The sequence below is a fragment of the Oncorhynchus mykiss genome, chromosome 1 (assembly GCF_013265735.2).
Source record: "Oncorhynchus mykiss isolate Arlee chromosome 1, USDA_OmykA_1.1, whole genome shotgun sequence".
Lineage (NCBI taxonomy): Eukaryota > Metazoa > Chordata > Actinopteri > Salmoniformes > Salmonidae > Oncorhynchus > Oncorhynchus mykiss.
Window position 1 is genome coordinate 59,378,813 of NC_048565.1, and position 20,682 is coordinate 59,399,494.

The 20,682-nt window shown below is 43.2% G+C and overlaps 1 protein-coding gene across 2 annotated transcripts; it reads right to left on the minus strand.

Moving 5' to 3' along the window:
- Positions 1 to 999: 999 nt before the first annotated feature.
- On the minus strand, positions 1,000 to 19,868 carry mtg1 (mitochondrial ribosome-associated GTPase 1). 2 transcript variants are annotated; one of them, XM_021606260.2, is made up of 11 exons: positions 19,619 to 19,868; positions 13,534 to 13,598; positions 12,335 to 12,439; positions 10,390 to 10,476; positions 7,859 to 7,915; positions 3,517 to 3,607; positions 3,336 to 3,397; positions 3,136 to 3,232; positions 1,809 to 1,890; positions 1,536 to 1,648; positions 1,000 to 1,315 (listed from the first exon to the last, which is right to left on the minus strand). In XM_021606260.2, exons 1-11 carry the CDS (start codon positions 19,752 to 19,754, stop codon positions 1,218 to 1,220), a joined length of 993 nt encoding a protein of 330 aa, XP_021461935.2. In that variant the 5' UTR covers positions 19,755 to 19,868; the 3' UTR covers positions 1,000 to 1,217. The 2 variants fall into 2 exon arrangements, with proteins under 2 accessions (XP_021461935.2, XP_036836957.1); XM_036981062.1 differs by lacking the exon at positions 19,619 to 19,868 and adding an exon at positions 15,908 to 17,649.
- Between the last annotated feature and the right edge of the window lie 814 nt (positions 19,869 to 20,682).

Below are 20,682 nucleotides of genomic sequence, written 5' to 3' on the forward strand. Positions count from 1 at the left end.
AGATGTGACAAGAGGGGCCTTGTGGCTCGTTCTATAGGTCTGCTATCCTGCCCTGGGGAGGCAAAGCTATTTTAGAGTCGGGGACAGAAGTCAGGATGGCCAGACATCGGTGGGAACTAAAAGGTATTGTTAAAAAGGAGCATTGACAAGTCAGCATCACATGATTTGTGAGACAAATCTCTCCCTTAGTCTCAGTAGCTGTCCAGTGTTCCAGATTTGAATGAAATTTTACCTAATAATGAATTACAATACGAGTGAAAGAGGTATTAAAGTACGTTAAAAAGCAGCTTTTCTGTGTCCCCCTGCTTGTCCTGTTCACAAACAACAGAATGGTGCGGGCGTATACTGGTTATAATAAATATTAATTACAAGTAAACATCTGATTTTCCAGCTCAGCCAATGAGCCAACGTCTTGCCAAAGTATGTGAGGTCACGTAATATCAGGAAATAGCAAGCATTTTTGAAACTGTCTGTTTCAAATACAAGTTTGAAGTGGTGTTTTTGGTGAGTCAACATCATTATTTAGAGTGTACAGAATGAGCTGTTAAAAATGGGATCTTCATTGAACAGCTACTTTCACTAACAACGAATCTCTCTCACACACCTAAGAAGCTATATTTATATATCAAAGGGATCGCTAGCATACATTGTGTACTGTATACACTTAAATATGTGGTTTTTATAGGTAAACATTTATGACAATGCCCCTGCAGGCTAATTAACACGACTAAGTTCATGGACACTGACTTTCCATGACTGTGTCAGCAATAGTTGTACTGTTCCTATGAATGAGTGACGACTGCTAGATACATAATTATTTCTAAAACGTTCATGACAAAAGCAATGAGTCAACTGAATTGAAATGTAATCGACCCCATCCATGAATCGAATGCCACACCCAATCCCAAATCAACCACCTATCCCGCTACTCCCTTCCCAAAGCACTTACCCCTCGCCAGTTACTGTACAATCCCATTTAAGACTGTTGTGCAATCAAGATACTGTACATAAAATACATTTTATTATGATTGTGTGCATTTACACTAACAGGTACATTATGTACAAACAACAGTGTCGGCATTCTTACTGATCCGCTGGGTCTATGGTGAGACACCAGACTCCTGAGTCTGTGAGTACGGTGTGTGTCTGCCAGACCAATCATCTGTGTTGCGGTAGTGATCAGTATGTGTTGTAGTCAGTCTGTGGTGCGGTAGTGGTCAGTCCAGCATGACCCGTCCCAGCTCTCCCTTCCTGAACGCTCTGATGAAATCATAGGCTGCTGCTGTGTAGTTAGGCACTGTGAGGGTGATGTTACCTAGCGAACACAGAGATTAGGTACATACACCATTAGCTTACAAAAGTCTTTAATAAGGCAAGTATAAAGATTTGTCTCGATGCTAAAACTTGACCCTGTAATAGTTGTAAGAACTGTACTATTACTCTGCAATTACTATGTAAATTGTTATATGTAAATAATTTACTAATGTAAATACACAGTTTTACTATATACTTAGTACGATATGGTTTACTCTTACCCACTCCAGTGATGGCTTTAACCCGTTGAGTCTTTCCCAGTTTGACAGCGATACGTTTCAACACCTGCTGGATGTCATCACTAGGCTCACTGAGATCATACCTCTCCACGTAACTACACACACAGACACACACACACTTCATGTAACTAGACACAGAGAAACACTCAACTCCCAAGGTTACTAAACACAGCAACAGTCAAATAACTTTTGAGTATCTCAATGGATTCATTGTCGCTGCAATATACAATATTGGAATCAATGCTTTGCCTTTACCTGTACTTCTCCAGTCTATTGAGAGAGAACAGTAGGTAGTCTGCCATGATGTCTTCTCCTACTAGATGGTCCAGAATGGTTCCTGACAGTAACAGCAGAGGAGGGAGTCATCATTACAACGGCCATACTGCATGTCCTGCTGATAATCACATGGCTTGATGTGGAGTCACTTTATCAAAGGGCTGCCATATAATTCACACATGCTTCGATTGTTATATGATTGAGAGCATTGGAAAATTCATATTTATCCATACAGTGTGAGAGGCCCATCAGAGCTTGGCTGTTGTTATATTAGATTCCACTGGCGTCCCGAGTGGCGCAGTGGTCTAGGGCACTGCATCGCAGTGCTAGCTGTGCCAGCTAGAGATTCTGGGTTTGAGTCCAGGCTCTGTCGCAGCCGGCCGCGACCCGGAGACCCATGGGGCGGCGCACAATTGGCCCAGCATCGTCCGGGTTAGGGGAGGGTTTGGCCGGTAGGGATGTCCTTGTCCCATCGCGCACTAGCAACTCCTGTGGCGGGCCGGGCGCAGTGCACACTGAAACGATCGCCAGGTGTTTCCTCCAACACATTGGTGCGGCTGGCTTCCTGGTTAAGTGGGCATTGTGTCAAGAAGCAGTGCGGCTTGGTTGGGTTGTGTTTCGGAGGACGCATGGCTCTCAACCTTCGCCTCTCCTGAGTCCGTACGGGAGTTGCAGCGATGAGACAATTGGACACCACGAAATTGGGGAGAAAATAAATAAATAAACAATATATTAGCTTCCACTAGGTGGCACTGTAGCACTATGGAATACAGAGACCAGGTGGGTCCAGAACCATATATGTATATATATATATATATATATCAATTTGTCGGGACATGGAATCTACAAGGTGTCAAAAGTGTTCCACAGGGATGCTGGCCCAAGTTGACTCCATTGCCTCCCACAGTTGTGTCAAGTTGGCTAGATGTCCTTTGGGTGGTGGACCAGCAGCATTCTTGATACACACAGGAAAATGTTGGGCATAAAAACCCAGCAGCATTGCAGTTCTTGACACACTCAAATATTGGTGCGCCTGGCAACTACTACCATACTACGTTCAAAGGCACTTAAATATTTTGTCTTGCCCATTCACCTTCTGAATGTCACACATACACAATTCATGTCTCAAATATCTCAAGCATTAAAAGTCATTATTTTACCCGCCTCTTCCCTTTCATCTACACTGATTGAAGTGTATTTAACAACTGACCTCAATAAGGGATCATGCTTTCACCTGGATTCACCCGGTCAGTCTATGTCATGGAAAGAGGCTACACATAATTTGCCTGACCTAGTCTGTACTCACCACATAGGGCTAGCTTCATGCCTGTCTCCAGACTCTGTATCTTCGGAGGAAGGACACCAGGCGTATCTAGAAGATGGATGATGGGTCTCTCACACACCTCACAAGAGGAACACATTGCATTGCATTGCATTGAGTAAGTACTGAATATACACAAAAACAGACAAGTGACAGGAGCGCAGACAGGTGAAACCATCACTCACCTGTATTCTAGTCAACACTGCTTTGGTAATGCCTGGTTCCCCTCCTACTTTTGACCCCCGACCTAAAGGTAGAAAAAGATGGATCATCATTACTTCAACAAGGGTTCAATGAAATGCACATGACAAAACTATGCAAGGATTTATTCTAATCCCTATATCTCATTGTAACGTTAAGTTGTACCTTTCTTGAGGTTGGTTCTCCTCAGAGCATTGATGAGTGATGACTTTCCAACGTTGGGCACCCCAATCACCATCAGACAGAAGTTGGTGTTCTGAACATTGAATAAACACACGTCATAACATGACCACATAATATGACGTAACCACATTCAGACTAGAGGTCGACCAATTAATCGGAATGGCCGATTAATTAGGGCCTATTTCAAGTTTTCATAACAATCGGAAATCGGTATTTTTGGACACCGATTTTGCTTCTTTTTTTTTTGTACACCTTTATTTAATTTTTATTTAACTAGGCAAGTCAGTTAAGAACACATTCTTATTTTCAATGACGGCCTAGGAACGGTGGGTTAACTGCCTCGTCCAGGGGCAGAACGACAGATTTTCACCTTGTCAGCTCGGGGGATCCACTCTTGCAACCTTACAGTTAACTAGTCCAACGCAATAAACGACCTGCCTCTTGTTGCACTCCACAAGGAGACTGACTGCCTGTTACGCGAATGCAGTAAGCCAAGGTAAATTGCTAGCTAGCATTAAACTTATCTTTATAAAAAAGAATCAATCATTATCACTAGCCAACTACACATGGTTGATGATATTACTAGATATTATCTAGCGTGTCATGCGTTGTGTATAATCTGACTGAGCATACATATATCTAAGTATCTGACTGAGCAGTGGTAGGCAGAAGCCGGCGCGTAAACATTCATTCAAACAGCACATTTGTGCGTTTTGCCAGCAGCTCTTCGTTGTGTGTCACTCATTGCGATGTTTATGACTTCAAGCATATCAACTCCCGAGATGAGGCTGGTGTAACCGAGGTGAAATGGCTAGCTAGTTAGAGCGCGCTAATATATATATATATATATATATATATATATATATATATATATATATATATATATATATATATATATATATATATATATATATATATATATATATATATATATATATATATATATATATATATATATATATATATATATATATATATATATATATATATATATATAAATATATATATATATATATATAAATAAAAAGGCTGGTGTAACCGAAGTGAAAAAAAGAAAAAAAAAGAAATGGCTGGCTAGTTAGCGCGCGCTAATAGCGTTTCAAACGTCACTCGCTCGCTCTGAGTCTTCTAGTAGTTGTTCCCTTGCTCTGCGTGGGTAACGCTGTTTCGAGGGTGGCTGTTGTCGTTGTGTTCCTGGTTCGAGCCCAGGGAGGAGCGAGGAGAGGGACGGAAGCTATACTGTTACACTGGCAATACTAAAGTGCCTATAAGAACATAACAATAGTCAGAGGTTAATGAAATACAAATGGTATAGAGAGAAAAAGTCCTATAATTCCTATAATAACTACAACCTAAAATGTCTTACCTGGGAATATTGAAGACTCATGTTAAAAGGACCCACCAGCTTTCATATGTTCTCATGTTCTGAGCAAGGAACTTTAACGTTAGCTTTCTTACATGGCAAATATTGCACTTTTACTTTCTTCTCCAACACTTTGTTTTTGCATTATTTAAACAAAATTGAACGTTTCATTATTTATTTGAGGCTAAATTGATTTTATTGATGTATTATATTAAGTTAAAATAAGTGTTCATTCAGTATTGTTGTAATTGTCATTATTACAAATAAAATTAAAAATCGGCCGATTAATCGGTATCGGCTTTTTTGGTCCTCCAATCGGTATCGGTGTTGAAAAATCATAATCGGTCGACCTCTAATTCAGACCACACAAAATACCGTTGTTTACCCCCTCTATTCACCATTACAATCCTCATGACAGCAACTAAAACACCAAAATAAAATGAATCACAACCAGATCAAAAGGACAACTAAATGATGTGGAACACAACAAACTTCCTGGTCAGACGCAGGTCAGAACTGTAACATTATGATTACATCATCCTCAGCCATGACACACAGGGTGCTCTAACAGCCTAACCTCCAATTACTGATTGAAGTGAATTTGTAAATCATGGTAATAAATTGAATTGAATGCGCTTTTTCATTGAAAAACAATCTCAAAGTGCTACAGGGAAATGCAGAAAAAGATAGAAAAACAAGACAGACAAAATAAGGACACAATTAGACAGGGCAACTGACAAAGAACACAGCTGACGCTACAAGGACAAAGACACCAAGGAGCACAGCTATAACTAAGAGAAGGCTTTTCTAAAGAGGGTGGTTTTTAGGCCAGTTTTAAAGGAGCCCAGAGTCTGTAGTGCCGTGAGTGCATTCCAGAGGCGGGAGGGCGGTCGAGCCAGTGTTAATTTCGTCAAGAAACATGGGTGACAAAAATATTCGTCAAACACCTATTTTTCAGTGGCAAATTGACGAGACTATAACTGACTAAATAGACCCAGAGAAAACTAACACTAAACAAAAAATAGTTTTCCATTTCACTTCACTAAAACGAGACTGAAATATCTATGTGACGAAACTCTGACAACTAAGTGGACTGGACAAGAGTTGGAGAGATTGAAAGCTTTTCAGTTATGAGGACAAGTAAAATTACCAGCACAGATGCAAAGCATTTTCTTATGGCCTTATAGAGTTGGTTGAGAGCGGTCTTAGTGCCAGCTTCGTTTTGTGTTGGTAAATAGACGGCTACGAATAATACAGATGATAACTCTCTTGGTAGATAGTGTGGTCTGCAGCTTATCATAAGGTGCTCTACCTCAGGCGAGAAATACCTCGAGACTTCTTTAATATTAGACATCGAGCACCAGCTGTTATTGACAAAGACACACACCCCCCACCCATCATCTTACCAGAGGTAAGTGCATGGAAAATCCCGCTAGCTCTATATTGTCTGTATCTTCGTTCAGCCACGTCTCGGTGAAACACAAGATGTTACAGTTTTTAATGTCCCGTTGGTAGGATAATCTTAATAGTAGGTCATCAATTTTATTTTCCAATGATTGACGTTAGAGAGTAGAATGTAAGGCATTGGGAGTTTACTCGCTCGCTTCCGGATTCTCAGAAGGATCCCGATCTGCGTCCCCTTTTCCGGCATCTTTTCTTCACACAAAAGGTGTGGATCTGGGCCTGTCCAGTGAATGCAGGATATCCGACAAAATAATAAACATAAAAATGACAAAATAGCACAATTGGTTGGGAGAATGTAAAACGTCAGCCATGTTCTTCGGCGCCATCTTTACATGATTCCATGTGTTATTGCATCGTTTTGATGTCTTCGCTATTATTCTACATTGTAGAAAATAGTAAAAATAAAGAAAAAGCCTTGAATGAGTAGGTGGTCTAAAACTTTTGACCGGTAGTGTAGCTTAGCTATTCAGCAGCCTGATGGTCTAGAGGTAGAAGCTATTGGCCAGTCTTCGTTTTAGCCATAACGCTCCTGTACTGCCATGTCTGAGTGATGGAAGCTGGGAGAACAGGCCGTGGTATTGTAGGTGTCCTGGACGGCAGGCAGTGTGCACCCAATGGTGCGTTCAGCTGACCCTCTGTAGTGCCTTGCGGTCAGTGACAGTGGAGTTGCCGTACCAAGCTGTGATGCAGCCCAACCGTATGCTCTCTATGGTGCTCCTTTAGAACACTGAGGGCACTTTGGGATATGCCACACTTTTTCAACCTCCTGAGGTTAAAGAGTCCCTGTTGTGCCTTCTTCACCACAGTGTCTGTGAAGAGTGCAGAGTGCATTGCAGTTGTCCAGCCTTGAGGTGACAAAGGCATGGAAGAGCCTCTCTGCATCAGACTGAGTAAGGGTGGGACGGAGTTTGGCAATGTTCTTGGTGATAAGAGTGATGCTTGATGTGATTGTCGAAGGTTAGAGAGGAGTCAAGCTTAATGCCCAGATTGTAAACATTGGATGAGAGGGGGATGTTCTTGCCTGTGAGGTGGGTTATCGGTGAGTGATTTTGCTGCTGTTGAAGGAAGTTTTGCTTCATCCAAGCCCTTATCTCCTCAAGACAGGTGTTAATATGAACAGAGCGACTTGGTGAAGTTGTCAGATACAGCTGTGTCATCAGCTGTAATGAAATCTCATTCCACTGCTATGCTGATGACACAGCTGTAAACAGAATGTGTCCCAAGAACGGATCCTCGTGGGACAACACAACTGAAAAACGAGCTCAGGGCTGGTCCCGTAAGCATTCCAGGAGGATGGAAAGGAGACTGGACACACTAACATAGCTTCAAATTGACAACCAAATGAACTGGAATTTAGGGTAGTAAACCTCTCATTTGTTATCGTCTAGGACTGAACGTAGCCCTATACTACACATTTGTTTTTTTCTAAACAAACACAAAATCTAAGCCAATCAGCCAATCAATCATTCCTCAATTAGTTGTAGGCCGTGACCTCACCTCCTCTCGGTGGAAGCGTGGCTGGCTCTCGATTAATTCTGTGACCATGGGAACCAGCTGCAACAACAGAAAGGAAGATTAACAGAGTAGGAGAGAGCTGTCACAATGTTACTAACTCGGTCTTCTGTGGAACTGTTATAACCAAACTGCAGTCACCCTTTCTTAAAGGAAAGATTCACCCATTTTGAATCTTATATTGTTTTTGTGCATCTCTGAGTGATCTATCGATTCCCGGGGTCATTTCATGTGTATCTGAGTTACTGCCGTTAAAGCAGACAGAAACTCATTTGGTATGACGTAGCATTGCACCTCAGCCACGCTCAAGGTTCTAAACGACATCATAACCACCATCGATAAAAGACATTACTGTGCAGCCGTATTCATCGACGTGGCCAAGGCTTTCGACTCTGTCAATCACCACATTCTTATTGGCAGACTCGACAGCCTTGGTTTCTCAAATGATTGCCTCGCCTGGTTTACCAACTACTTCTCTGATAGAGTTCAGTGTGCCAAATCGGAGGGCCTGTTGTCCGGACCTCTGGCAGTCTCTATGTGGGTGCCACAGGGTTCAATTCTCGGGCCGACTCTCTTTTCTGTATACATCAATGATGTTGCTCTACCTGCTGGTGATTCTCTGATCCACCTCTACGCAGACGACACCATTCTGTATACTTCTGGCCCCTCCTTGGACACTGCGTTAACTAACCTCCAGATGAGCTTCAATGCCATACAAATCTCCTTCCGTGGCCTCCAACTGCTCTTAAACGCAAGTAAAACTAAATGCATGCTTTTCAATCGATCGCTGCCCGCACCTGCTCGCCCGTCCAGCATCACTACTCTGGACGGCTCTGACATAGAATACGTGGACAACTACAAATACCTGGGTGTCTGGTTAGACTGTAAACTCTTCTTCCAGACTCACATTAAGCATCTCCAATCCAAAATGAAATCTAGAATCGGCTTCCTATATCGCAACAAAGCATCCTTCACTCATGCTGCCAAACATACCCTCGTAAAACTGACCATCCTACCGATCCTCGACTTCGGTGATGTCATCTATAAAATAGCCTCCAACACTCTACTCACCAAACTGGATGCAGTCTATCACAGTGCCATCCGTTTTGTCACCAATGCCCCATACACTACCCAGCACTGCGACCTGTACGCTCTCATTGGTTGGCCCTCGCTTCATACTCTTCGCCAAACCCACTGGCTACAGGTTATCTACAAGTCTCTGCTAGGTAAAGCCACGCCTTATCTCAGCTCACTGGTCACCATAGCAGCACCCACTCGTAGCATGCGCTCCAGCAGGTATATCTCACTGGTCACCCCCAAAGCCAATTCCTATTTTGGTCGTCTTTCCTTCCAGTTCTCTGCTGCCCATGACTGGAACGAATTGCAAAAATCTCTGAAGCTGGAGACTCACATCTCCCTCACTAGCTTTAAGCACCAGCTGTCAGAGCAGTTTACAGATCACTGCACCTGTACTTAGCCTATCTGTAAACAGCCCATCTACCTACCTCATCCTCATACTGGTTTTTATTTATTTTGCTCCTTTGTACCCCAGTATCTCTACCTGCACATTCATCTTCTGCCGATCTATCATTCCAGTGTTTAATTGCTATATTGTAATTACTTCGCCACCATGGCCTATTTATTTTCTTAACTTCATTTGCACTCACTGTATATAGACTTTTTGTTTTCTTTTGTTCTACTGTATTATTGACTGTATGTTTTGTTTATTCCATGTGTAACTCTGTGTTGTATGTGTCGAATTGCTACGCTTTATCTTGGCCAGGTCGCAGTTGCAAATGAAAACTTGTTCCCAACTAGCCTACCTGGTTAAATAAAGGTGAAATAAATTGCGGTAAAACTGCTCTCACTACACTGGAAGTTAATAGGAATACAACTTTTAGATCGCAAAAATGTCTATTATACACATCAGATTTAAATTCTGGCCGATGTCATAACGCGAGAGTTTGACTTCTCTGCAATGAGCTATTTGATCATATTTTTGCGATATTCCTACCTAGAGAAATTTGTAATTTGATAGAGGGTCCACCACATTTCTTCTATTTGTCTGCCTCCGCAGTCCAGGGTGCATTGCATGGCAGTTGCGAATGTCGTACTCCACTCTGCGAGGCACATCAAACTGAAAATGACTCCTAAATTGATAGCTGTAAAATCGCCTAAACAAACTGCACTAAGTCACTGATATTCTTTGGTATTAAATGTGTGTAGTTAAATTAGCTAGCTAGCTGCCTTGCTAGCCAGCCAGCCCATAGAGAGCATTGTGAGTTTTGTAGTCGACTTGAGCTGCAAAAGATTTCTAGAATTTTCATGTTGCTACCAATCTTGTTATAACAAAATAAAACATTTGTTCACCAAAAAATATTGTTCTCGCAAATTAGTGTTATATTTAACACTAAGTTAAACATTTTTGGTTTTGGGTGGATATTTCCTTTAAGGATCTCACAGGCTCTCCCTCTCCTTTTTTGATGTTGTTCTCCATCTCTCTCGGACTCTCTTACCTTTTTGACGTTGTCATCTCTCTGTCTGAGGCAGTCTGTGAACAGGACCTTCTTCACTCCATGTCTTTCAAGCTGTTTCAAAATCATCTGGAGAGCAAAACATTCAGATCAGAACACACAAGTCTGCATCAGGACTGCATACAGCTCTGCACTGGACGCTCGGTCTCAATTCATTATACAGAGGGCATTCCAATTCATCTACTGCACGACTGGCCATATACAGTGGGGTAAAAAGTATTTAGTCAGCCACCAATTGTGAAAGTTCTCCCACTTTAAAAGATGAGAGAGGTCTGTGATTTTCATCATAGGTACACTTCAACTATGACAGACAAAATGAGAAAAGAAATTCCAGAAAATCACATTGTAGGATTTTTAATGAATTTATTTGCAAATTATGGTGGAAAATAAGTATTTGGTCAATAACAAAAGTTTCTCAATACTTTGTTATATACCCTTTTTTGGTAATGACAGAGGTCAAACGTTTTCTGTAAGTCTTCACAAGGTTTTCACACACTGTTGCTGGTATTTTGGCCCATTCCTCCATGCAGATCTCCTCTAGAGCAGTGATGTTTTGGGCATGTTGCTGGGCAAAACGGACTTTCAACTCCCTCCAAAGATTTTCTATGGGGTTTAGATCTGGAGACTGGCTAGGCCACTCCAGGACCTTGAAATGCTTCTTACGAAGCCACTCCTTCGTTGCCCGGGCGGTGTGTTTGGGATCATTATCATGCTGAATGACCCAGCCACGTTTCATCTTCAATGCCCTTGCTGATGGAAGGAGGTTTTCGCTCAAAATCTCACGATACATGGCCCCATTCATTCTTTCCTTTACACGGATCAGTCGTCCTGGTCCCTTTGCAGAAAAACAGCCCCAAAGCATGATGTTTCCACCCCCATGCTTCACAGTAGGTATGGTGTTCTTTGGATGCAACTCAGCATTCTTTGTCCTCCAAACACGACGAGTTGAGTTTTTACCAAAAAGTTACATTTTGGCTTCATCTGACCATATGACATTCGCCCAATCTTCTTCTGGATCATCCAAATGCTCTCTAGCAAACTTCAGATGGGCCTGGACATGTACCGGCTTAAGCAGGGGGACACGTCTGGCACTGCAGGATTTGAGTCCCTGGCGGCGTAGTGTGTTATTGATGGTAGGCTTTGTTACTTTGGTCCCAGCTCTCTACAGGTCATTCACTAGGTCCCCCCGTGTGGTTCTGGGATTTTTGCTCACCGTTCTTGTGATCATTTTGACCCCACGGGGTGAGATCTTGCGTGGAGCCCCAGATCGAGGGAGATTATCAGTGGTCCTGTATGTCTTCCATTTCCTAATAATTGCTCCCACAGTTGATTTCTTCAAACCAAGCTGCTTACCTATTGCAGATTCAGTCTTCCCAGCCTGGTGCAGGTCTACAATTTTGTTTCTGGTGTCCTTTGACAGCTCTTTGGTCTTGGCCATAGTGGAGTTTGGAGTGTGACTGTTTGAGGTTGTGGACAGGTGTCTTTTATACTGATAACAAGTTCAAACAGGTGCCATTAATACAGATAACGAGTGGAGGACAGAGGAGCCTCTTAAAGAAGAAGTTACAGGTCTGTGAGAGCCAAAAATCTTGCTTGTTTGTCGGTGACCAAATACTTACTTTCCACCATAATTTGCAAATCAATTCATTAAAAATCCTACAATGTGATTTTCTGGATTTTCTTTCCTTATTTTGTCTGTCATAGTTGAAGTGTACCTATGATGAAAATTACAGGCCTCTCTCATATTTTTAAGTGGGATAACTTGCACAAGTGGTGGCTGACTAAATACTTTTTTGCCCCACTGTACACTCACACAGGTTTGTCTGGATAAAAACACAAAACAATGTCAGACATTGTCATGCATCAACAGAAACAGACAAGCTTCCAGGTTACAGAAACAAAACAATGATCTGCTACAGTAGCCTACATGCTTGGCAGACAGGTCAGCCAGGTCCATCTTGTTCAGCACCAGGAGATGAGGTCTGACGTCCAGACTATCCTGGAAAAGAGGGTTTCTACCCGAGAACGGGATGTTCTACTGTTAAAGAAACTTGTTTGTCATTCGTTTGGGAGCTAATGCAATTCTTCAGGTCTCAAGATAAGGCGACTCATCCTGCAACCGTGGTTGGTGATGCGAGTCCATCAGAGGGTGATGGGGCAAGGTAGGGCAAGTGATGTATGCCACAACTGCCCCTTAGAACAAACTTCTCTGGTTTTAAACTGCTTATGTGGCATCAATACGAGCCATAAACATTTGTTATAGTGTCAAAATTGACTACAAAGTGTAAATAGCATAATTTGGTCATAAAGTCAGCCTTCGTTCTGTCATGTCTTACTGGGAGGATGGGTATGGATTACTTACATGGCCACTTTTGCCAATTGCCCAGAGACAACACGTTAAGGTCCGTCCCCAGCTGCCACATGGACATGTGTTGTCAAGTCTGCATATGGGTGGAAAGCACGAGCATTTAGCTCAGCAAATAGGAGTGAAAATGGGCTTACATAAATTTAGTTCAAACTTCCAATGCATTTCAACACTATTGCCAGATGGCCAGGAATGGATTACAACCGACATGGTCACTTCTGCTGCCTGTCAACCGTCAACTGTCAAAACCGTCAACCGTCATTAGCTAGTAGCTAATTTTGGTTATTCAACCTAATTTGATAATGCTAGCGAGCCAGGCTATCTATGATTCCACAGATGAAAGGGGAATGATTCTGTAGCTAGCTAAATACATCAAGCTAACGTGTTATGTGATGTAGCATTTCAGAGGAAGATGTGTGGAATGTTCACATTGAATACCCCACAAGCTGCTTTCAGCTTGGCTAAAGACCAGGTCAGCTCAGACTTTAGCCTACACGTTTCTGAATTTGCTGACCATTATGAGAAGGGAGAAGTCCTCTACTTCAAAACTTTGTTCTCTTCATAGCAAAGCTAGCTTAGCTTATCTCGCTGTACTCACTACTGGCCTTGTTTGTTGTGATTGAATGGCAAAGACACACCCACATCAAACCCCACCCTCAAGAAAACTCTCTTTTGCCTTCAGTCAAGGCCGCTAAGCATTTCTTAATGAGCATTGATGAAAAACACCAAATCAGGAAGAGCAATCGCCCTTTAAAGGATATTCTGGCATCGTGGATTTCTAGGATGCAGTCAACATTCTTCACACTGGCCTTCATCTGTTTCAGACCTGAAGAGAGACCAGAGGAGAGGAGGATGGGTTACTGTAACCTTCACTTACTATGAAAAGAGAGTTACACAGGTATCAAGGTTAACGAAGGTTATGTGAGCTATTGGAGCACTACAATATGGTATCCTTTCGCTCAGCAAGATACATTCCACCCCCCCCAACCCACGAGCGAGGCATCGATGCACACTAGCTCCCTGCTGTGGACTGTTCTGTATCACTCCAACAGGAAGGAGTGAGTGCCATTTCAACATATTCCACACACATGCATTTGTCACCAATAGCTGATGATGTCTGCGTCGTCTCTTGTGTAGATGGTAAGAGAAGCCGCCTGGAGTGGCCTGAGGTGAAGGCCCAGCGGAATCAGAGAAGCCGACGTGAGTAGGCTGAGTAACTTCCAGGCACTTTAATACGGACACGGCTCGTCTAAGCCAGAAACGGTCTAGGTAGGCCTGTATCTTCTCCAATCTCACCTGAGGGAGACGTGTTGTCATAAGAATTGAGTCTATCAACATCCCCAGGAAGACCACCGTCTGTGAGGGAGTCAGGTTTCTCTTCTCCCTGTTTATGTTGAGGTCCTGTTCTTGAATGTGCTTCAAGATTATCCTTGTCTGCTGTAGCTTGCTCTCTTGATTGAGCACACACCAGCCAGTCATCCAGGTAGTTCAGCACTAGAATGCCCTGGAACATGATAGGAACTAGGTCTGCGTCCATGCACTTTGTGAATGTACGCTGCACCAATGAGAGGCAGAACGGGAGTACTTTCGTAAGCCACTCCTTCGAAGGCAAACCGGAGGTACTTCTAGTGATCTCGATGAACAGGAACATGGAAGTATGCATTCGTCAGGTCGAGCGTGGTCAACCATTGGCCGCTCAAGATTGCCTGCAACACCCACGCTGGCGAGAGCATCTTGAACTTGAGCTCTTTTAAACATTTGTTGAGGCCTCGCAGGTCCAGAATCATCCGAAAGATGCCGTCCTTCTTCGGAACTATGAAATACGTGGAGTAGAACCCACTTAGCCGTTCTAGCGGCTCTACTTTTCTGATTGTGTCCTTGCTCAGGAGCAAGGCTATCTCCAACCGGAGCACTGAGGTGACCCAGATGTCTCTGTAGGACGGTGGTCGGCATCGGAACTGGAGTTTGTATCCCTCAGGACTAGGGACGGGTATCGTTAAGATTTTAACGGATTTACTACTCTTACCGATGCTGTTTATTGATCCGGTACTTTAACGGTATTCTTATCGGTTCTTTTTGTTATTCTTTTATGGAAAAATAAAATAAAATTAAGAACAGAATTAACATTGCTTTATTTTCTGAAATGTAAAATAAACAATTAATTACTTACAGCAAAAGAAACAGCAATGTTTTTAACGAATCACTATTATAGACTAATGTTGTGATGATGGAAATGTAAAACAAATTAAATAAACAATACTTTCTTGCAAAAGAAAATACAGTGGTATAGAGCAACACATGTGGGGGCATGCAGGTAGGCTGCAAAAGGACTAACAGTTCTTAGGAGTTATTCTGGAGAAAGATCAACATATTTGCCTTCTCTGGCAGAAGTGGGGACCTCTCCTGCAGTCGAAAATACCCTCTGGCTAGTGGTGAAGGAGGCTTGAGCACAGAGGTAGTTTGTTGCAATGTTTGTGAGGAGGGGCAGAGTATCTCTTCTCCCACCACCACATCACAGGATCTTCAGCCATGGGCCTTTGTAGAGCTCGACCTCTAGGTCAACACGCTCGCTGAGGGAGAGGGACGGGGTGTCCTGTTGGATTGTCAACCTCAACTCCCTGTCCTCCTCTGAGAACAGCTCCTCCAAGGCACTCCTTGTTTTGTAATTTTTTAAAATATTTTTTATTTAACCTCTATTTAACTAGGCAAGTCAGTTAAGAACAAATTCTTATTTACAATGACGGCCTACCCCGGCCAAACCCAGACGACGCTGGGCCAAATTGTGCGCCGCCCTTTGGGACTCCCAATCACGGCCGGATGTGATGCAGCCTAGATTCAAACCAGGTCCTGCAGTGTCTTAGACACTGCGCCACTCGGGAGCCCAATGTCTCTTCTATTTCCTCTCCTTCTCCTTCAGACTCCTCCTCCTGCTGGTGCTCTGTGTGTCTGCTCCGGCTCCTCTGACAGCCCTGGTGTTGCTCCTGTCACATTGGCCTCAACAGTTGCCTTCCTCAGCCTGTTCCAGGCGGCGTCACTCACCGGCCTCCCTTTAAATATGGGGTCCATTGCTGTGGCCTCACACAGGAAGACTTGAATGTCCTCATCCTAATAGTGCTTTGAGAGGTTCTCCCATACCTTCTCTTCATGCTTCCCAGTGCTCTTCCAGTTTTTGGAGGATGGGTATGATCTGTCCACAGGTGGCATTCTTTTCACATGACAGACAGTGTGGGTGTATGGAGGATTCCCATGAGCTGGACAAAGTCCTCGTCCTTCAGACGGTTCAGGCTGTCCTTGGTCATTGCTTTTCGCAGTCGTGGGTCCAAGGCTGCTGCTTGGATCGCTGGATACTGCTCCATGAATCTCTCTATCATTAGATAGAGCGAGTTCCGTCTGGTCTTGACATCAAGGATGAGTGAGTGTTGCGGAATGCCTGAAACAACAAAAAAACAACATACATTTAATTACCGCACACTTGAATATTCAATTAAATTGTTAAATGTGGGAATTTCAAAATAATACTTTAAAACTGTAATAGATTGAACAGGCATCTTACCAAGGAGCTGCTGCTTTTCCTTCAAGACTGTTTTGGACATCTTGAACCATACGACCACTGCTCTGATTCAGGCTGCCCATTTATTAATGATTTTCTGCACTGCCAGATTTAATGTGTCCTATTTTTAGGACGTGTAGCCTCTTGATGGCAACATCCATATTTTCAGCATTATCAACAGTCACAGCTACAATCTTGCTCGGCTCTATCTCAAACTCTTCCAGAATGTCTGAGATCTCCTCTGCCACTACTTGGCCAGTTTGCGATTTGTACACTGCCCTGGTGTGGAGGACCTTCTGTTCTACACTGCCCTGGCTTGTGTAGTGAACTGTAACTGTGAGATAGTGGTCCAGACAGAGTCTGGTCCACCCGTCTGATGTGATAGCCAGCATTGGAACATCCTTCAGCTCAGTGATCACATTGGCCTTTTCTACACCATACCAGGTAGGAATGAATGTGTCACTGAGGTAACTCCTGGAGGGAGGGGTATATTTGGGGTTGTGTTGTTGTGTATTGTGGAGTAATAGTAGTATAAAAGCGTTGTATGTTAGTCCTATATCCTAAAAATGTATACAACTCAATATTTACTGACAGACTGTTACCTAAAGCCCTTGGACTCCACTGTTGCAAAGGGGTGTAAGGCTTTTCACTATGAACTTGGTCACGGCTAGGTGGCACTCATTCACCCTCTCCTCAGTCATCCTCCCACTAACTGCCAGCGTGAAGGGGCTTTGGGCTGGTCTTTGGCTTGGACTAGCGGTATTAGAGGAAGGAGTGGGTTGGTTCATTGTAGCTGCAAGTTTAACAAAAAATTAGCAACATTTTTAAAATGGGTGATTGAATTTATGAATACACCCATAGCTAAACAATCAGCTTGCTAATGGTTGCTTTTGATCATGAACCCATGTTCGCATAATTGAGTTAACTCCAGTGTGTGGGCTCTAGACTGCTAGCATACATACCTAACGTAGACCGGGCAACGAGAGATGAACTACGAGCTAGGCAGTCAAAATGCATCTCTCTGCCTGTACATGATGCACTTTCCATAGATGTTTGGACAGATTGCTTGTAAGGGCGGAAACGAACGAGCAAAAGTGTTGTTGCACTAGTGGCAACGAGCAGTCAGCATCGACTCTGCTGAAGTGTAACCACACTTTTTAACGTTTAGCTCTCTCCGCCATGGTCACTAACTAAGAGCAGGGTGCTGTGTGTGCTGTAGCGTTTGGGAATAGCAAAAACCTATCATAGACGAATGTCTTAATCTTATTGCAAATTAGAAACTGTTGGTGAGATAAAATGTGCATGATAACGTTTATGTAGCAATAATAAATAGGAAATGTATTTTCTTAATTTCTCCAGTACCGAAAGCAGAACCGACAATGTCGGAGCTTATCAATACTACGGTATTTCATAATTTAGCCCCGGGGCCCATTTAATACCGGGTTTCGGTACACATCCCTACTCAGGACTGTGCCCAGTACAGTCCTGGAGTGATACCACCTGCCTCTCCCAGTTTGCCCTTTGGGCCTGGGAGAGACAGCCGACCGCCAGCACCTCAAAAGGACTGCCTGGGCCCGCCCACCTTTAGCTGCTTGTAAGGGTGGTCACGGCGCCTGTCCTGCTGTCGGGGTGTAAAACGCCGGTTCCCATTTCCCTGCAGTCTCGGCGGTGGAGGAGGGCCAAGACGTTGCTGTGCCACCCTCGACACACACTGCCCTGTCTTCCAGCTCCTCCGTGGGGGAGCGGTAGGGGCGCGCATTCGGCAAGAACTCCTGCAAAGTCTCATTGCCTTTGTGCAGTTTTGTAGTCTTCCTGTATTGTTGACTCCTGGCCCAAAGGTGGAACCTGGCGTGAAGGGGAGCTCCAAGAATGTTTTCTGAACTGTCGGTGGCAGTTTAGAATGTGCCAGCCAAAGATGGTGGCATGAAGTCACCATTCAAGGCCATCAGACTGTTAAACAGCCATCACTAACACCTACATACAGACTTGAAATCATTGGCTACTTTAATAAATGGATCACTAGTCACTTTAATTTTGCCACCAATGTTTACATATCTTGCATTACTCATCTTATAATTACATACAGTATTTTATAGGTAGGATTGCAGCATCATAACCACGTTTGAGGCACATCGTGATGGTGAGATTCCCGAAAGTGCTTTGCAGCTGTTCCTCGCTTACTTTTTCAGGTCCTGGTTTGAGGTGAGGCACCTTGCCAACGATCTCCTTGTCAAGGAGGATCATGGCAGCCACCATGTCATCCATCTCTGGATAGTGGTCTAGCCCCAAGGACTCTGCATCCATTAGAAGAGTCCACGGCCTGGTCTGGTTGTCGCAATGGAAGCGCCCTCCCATTAAGGAAATTAGAAGGGGGGGGTCGGCAAGGCCATTTTCTTGCCTGCCGAAATACTCCCCCCTTCTAATTTCCTTCATTTTGTGGCTAGAGTCAAATACTTTATGTGGCACACACTACTGGTCAACATGAGCTACCAAAATGATTCTGAAGTGTGCCAGGCCTTGCAGTCCCAAGATAGAAGGGCGGGGAGAATTTCGGCAGGCAAGAAAATGGCCTTGCTGACATCACCTCCCCTTCTAATTTCCTTAATTGTGGCACTAAAGTCAAATACTTTCTGTGGCAGCATCAGAGTCAAATACTTTCTATAGAACAAACTTCACGTTCAGGATAGGCAACCGAAATTAACAATTAATGTATGTGTTATATTAAACATAGAGGAGGGAGTAAAATGTAGGCAAGCGATAAGCATTTCAGAACAACTTCTAGTCGAATAAGAAATGGGAGAGATTACGAATTTTGGCAAAGGGACTTATTTAGACTAATACACTTGAAACAAATAGCCAAACCGAAAACTGCAGACATTACTGGTGCCTCCCCCGCGATCAAAGGACAAGTAAAAAAAAAAAAAAAAAAGCTTTCTGCTACTACGATCAGTGAAACGTAGGCTAAACTGTCAACGGAGTGAAGAGCAGAAATTTCAACTAGCAAGCAAGTTGCAGCATTGAAGAATCGAGTGCGTGCGCGTTCACGCGAAGGGGGGTGGGGGGGCTGCCCGGGTTTATGTTAGAAACCTGGGCTAGCTAACTATGTTAGTTCGTTTACTTTTTGCTTTCTTGGATTCTGTATTCATTTTGTGACCTCTAATAAGTCATGTCACATAGTAAGTTAATTACAAACGTTTAGCTAGATATAGCCAACAACTGACATAAATATGCCTCGCTAGCTAACACGTTGACCAGACCGCTCACGCGCGTAACGTTAGCTGAGAGTGCTCACCAACCTTTTGCCATATGTCTGGGGAACCAGTGGGCAACCTCTCTGTCGCCGAAGTCAAAGACCGTCCTGAAGTTTGCTGCATTGCGGAGTATCTGATGAAGCCTCATATTTGTTGTTTTAAACGTGTCTGAAGCAATCATGTGTATATGTAAATCGTTGGTCAGAAGTCCTCTGTCATTGACAGCATTTTACTGAAGCCATGTTCACATTGGTGTTACACTGTTTACATCCCGACTTTCCCTATTGTCACGGCGATTGAGTTCCGCTATTACAATTATTCTTTAGGCACTAAATGTCAGAATTATACTGTATAATAATCATCATAAAAATACCAATAATCATAAAAATAATACTCATAGCTAATAATACAACTTATATACAGTATATTAGGGTGTCCAATCAAAAACACATATTTTGACCAATGGGTAAACACATATCTTAATTGTGTAGAATATATACTCCTCTAAGAAAACAAATGGTCCAAACCTCATGTCTCTATCATAATCCATTCAAAAGGGATTGGAGTTCCCCATAGGGATAGAGAACAGGTGGAGGTGGGGGGAATCTGAAATAATTGTTAGCAGGTAGCCTAGAATCCAAAAGGCGAACAAAATATTGTCCATGTCTTAACCCTAACTGCAAATGTAAGTTGCTCTGGATAAGAGTATTTACTAAAATGTATCCTTGTAGGATGGCCAAAATTAGCATGACTAAAGCAACAGAGGCCAGATAATTGTTTTTGTCAAAAATCAGGAAAAGGGCATTGGATCATGGCTGGATGCTCTGCGAGAACTAAGTGACAGGCTCACTGTTGAATTCAAATAAAATGTATTTATATAGCCCTTCGTACATCAGCTGATATCTCAAAGTGCTGTACAGAAACCCAGCCTAAACCCCAAACAGCAAGCAATGCAGGTGTAGAAGCACAGTGGCTAGGAAAAACTCCCTAGAAAGGCCAAAACCTAGGAAGAAAGCTAGAGAGGAACCAGGCTATGAGGGGTATCCAGTCCTCTTCTGGCTGTGCCGGGTGGAGATTATAACAGAACATGGCCAAGATGTTCAAATGTT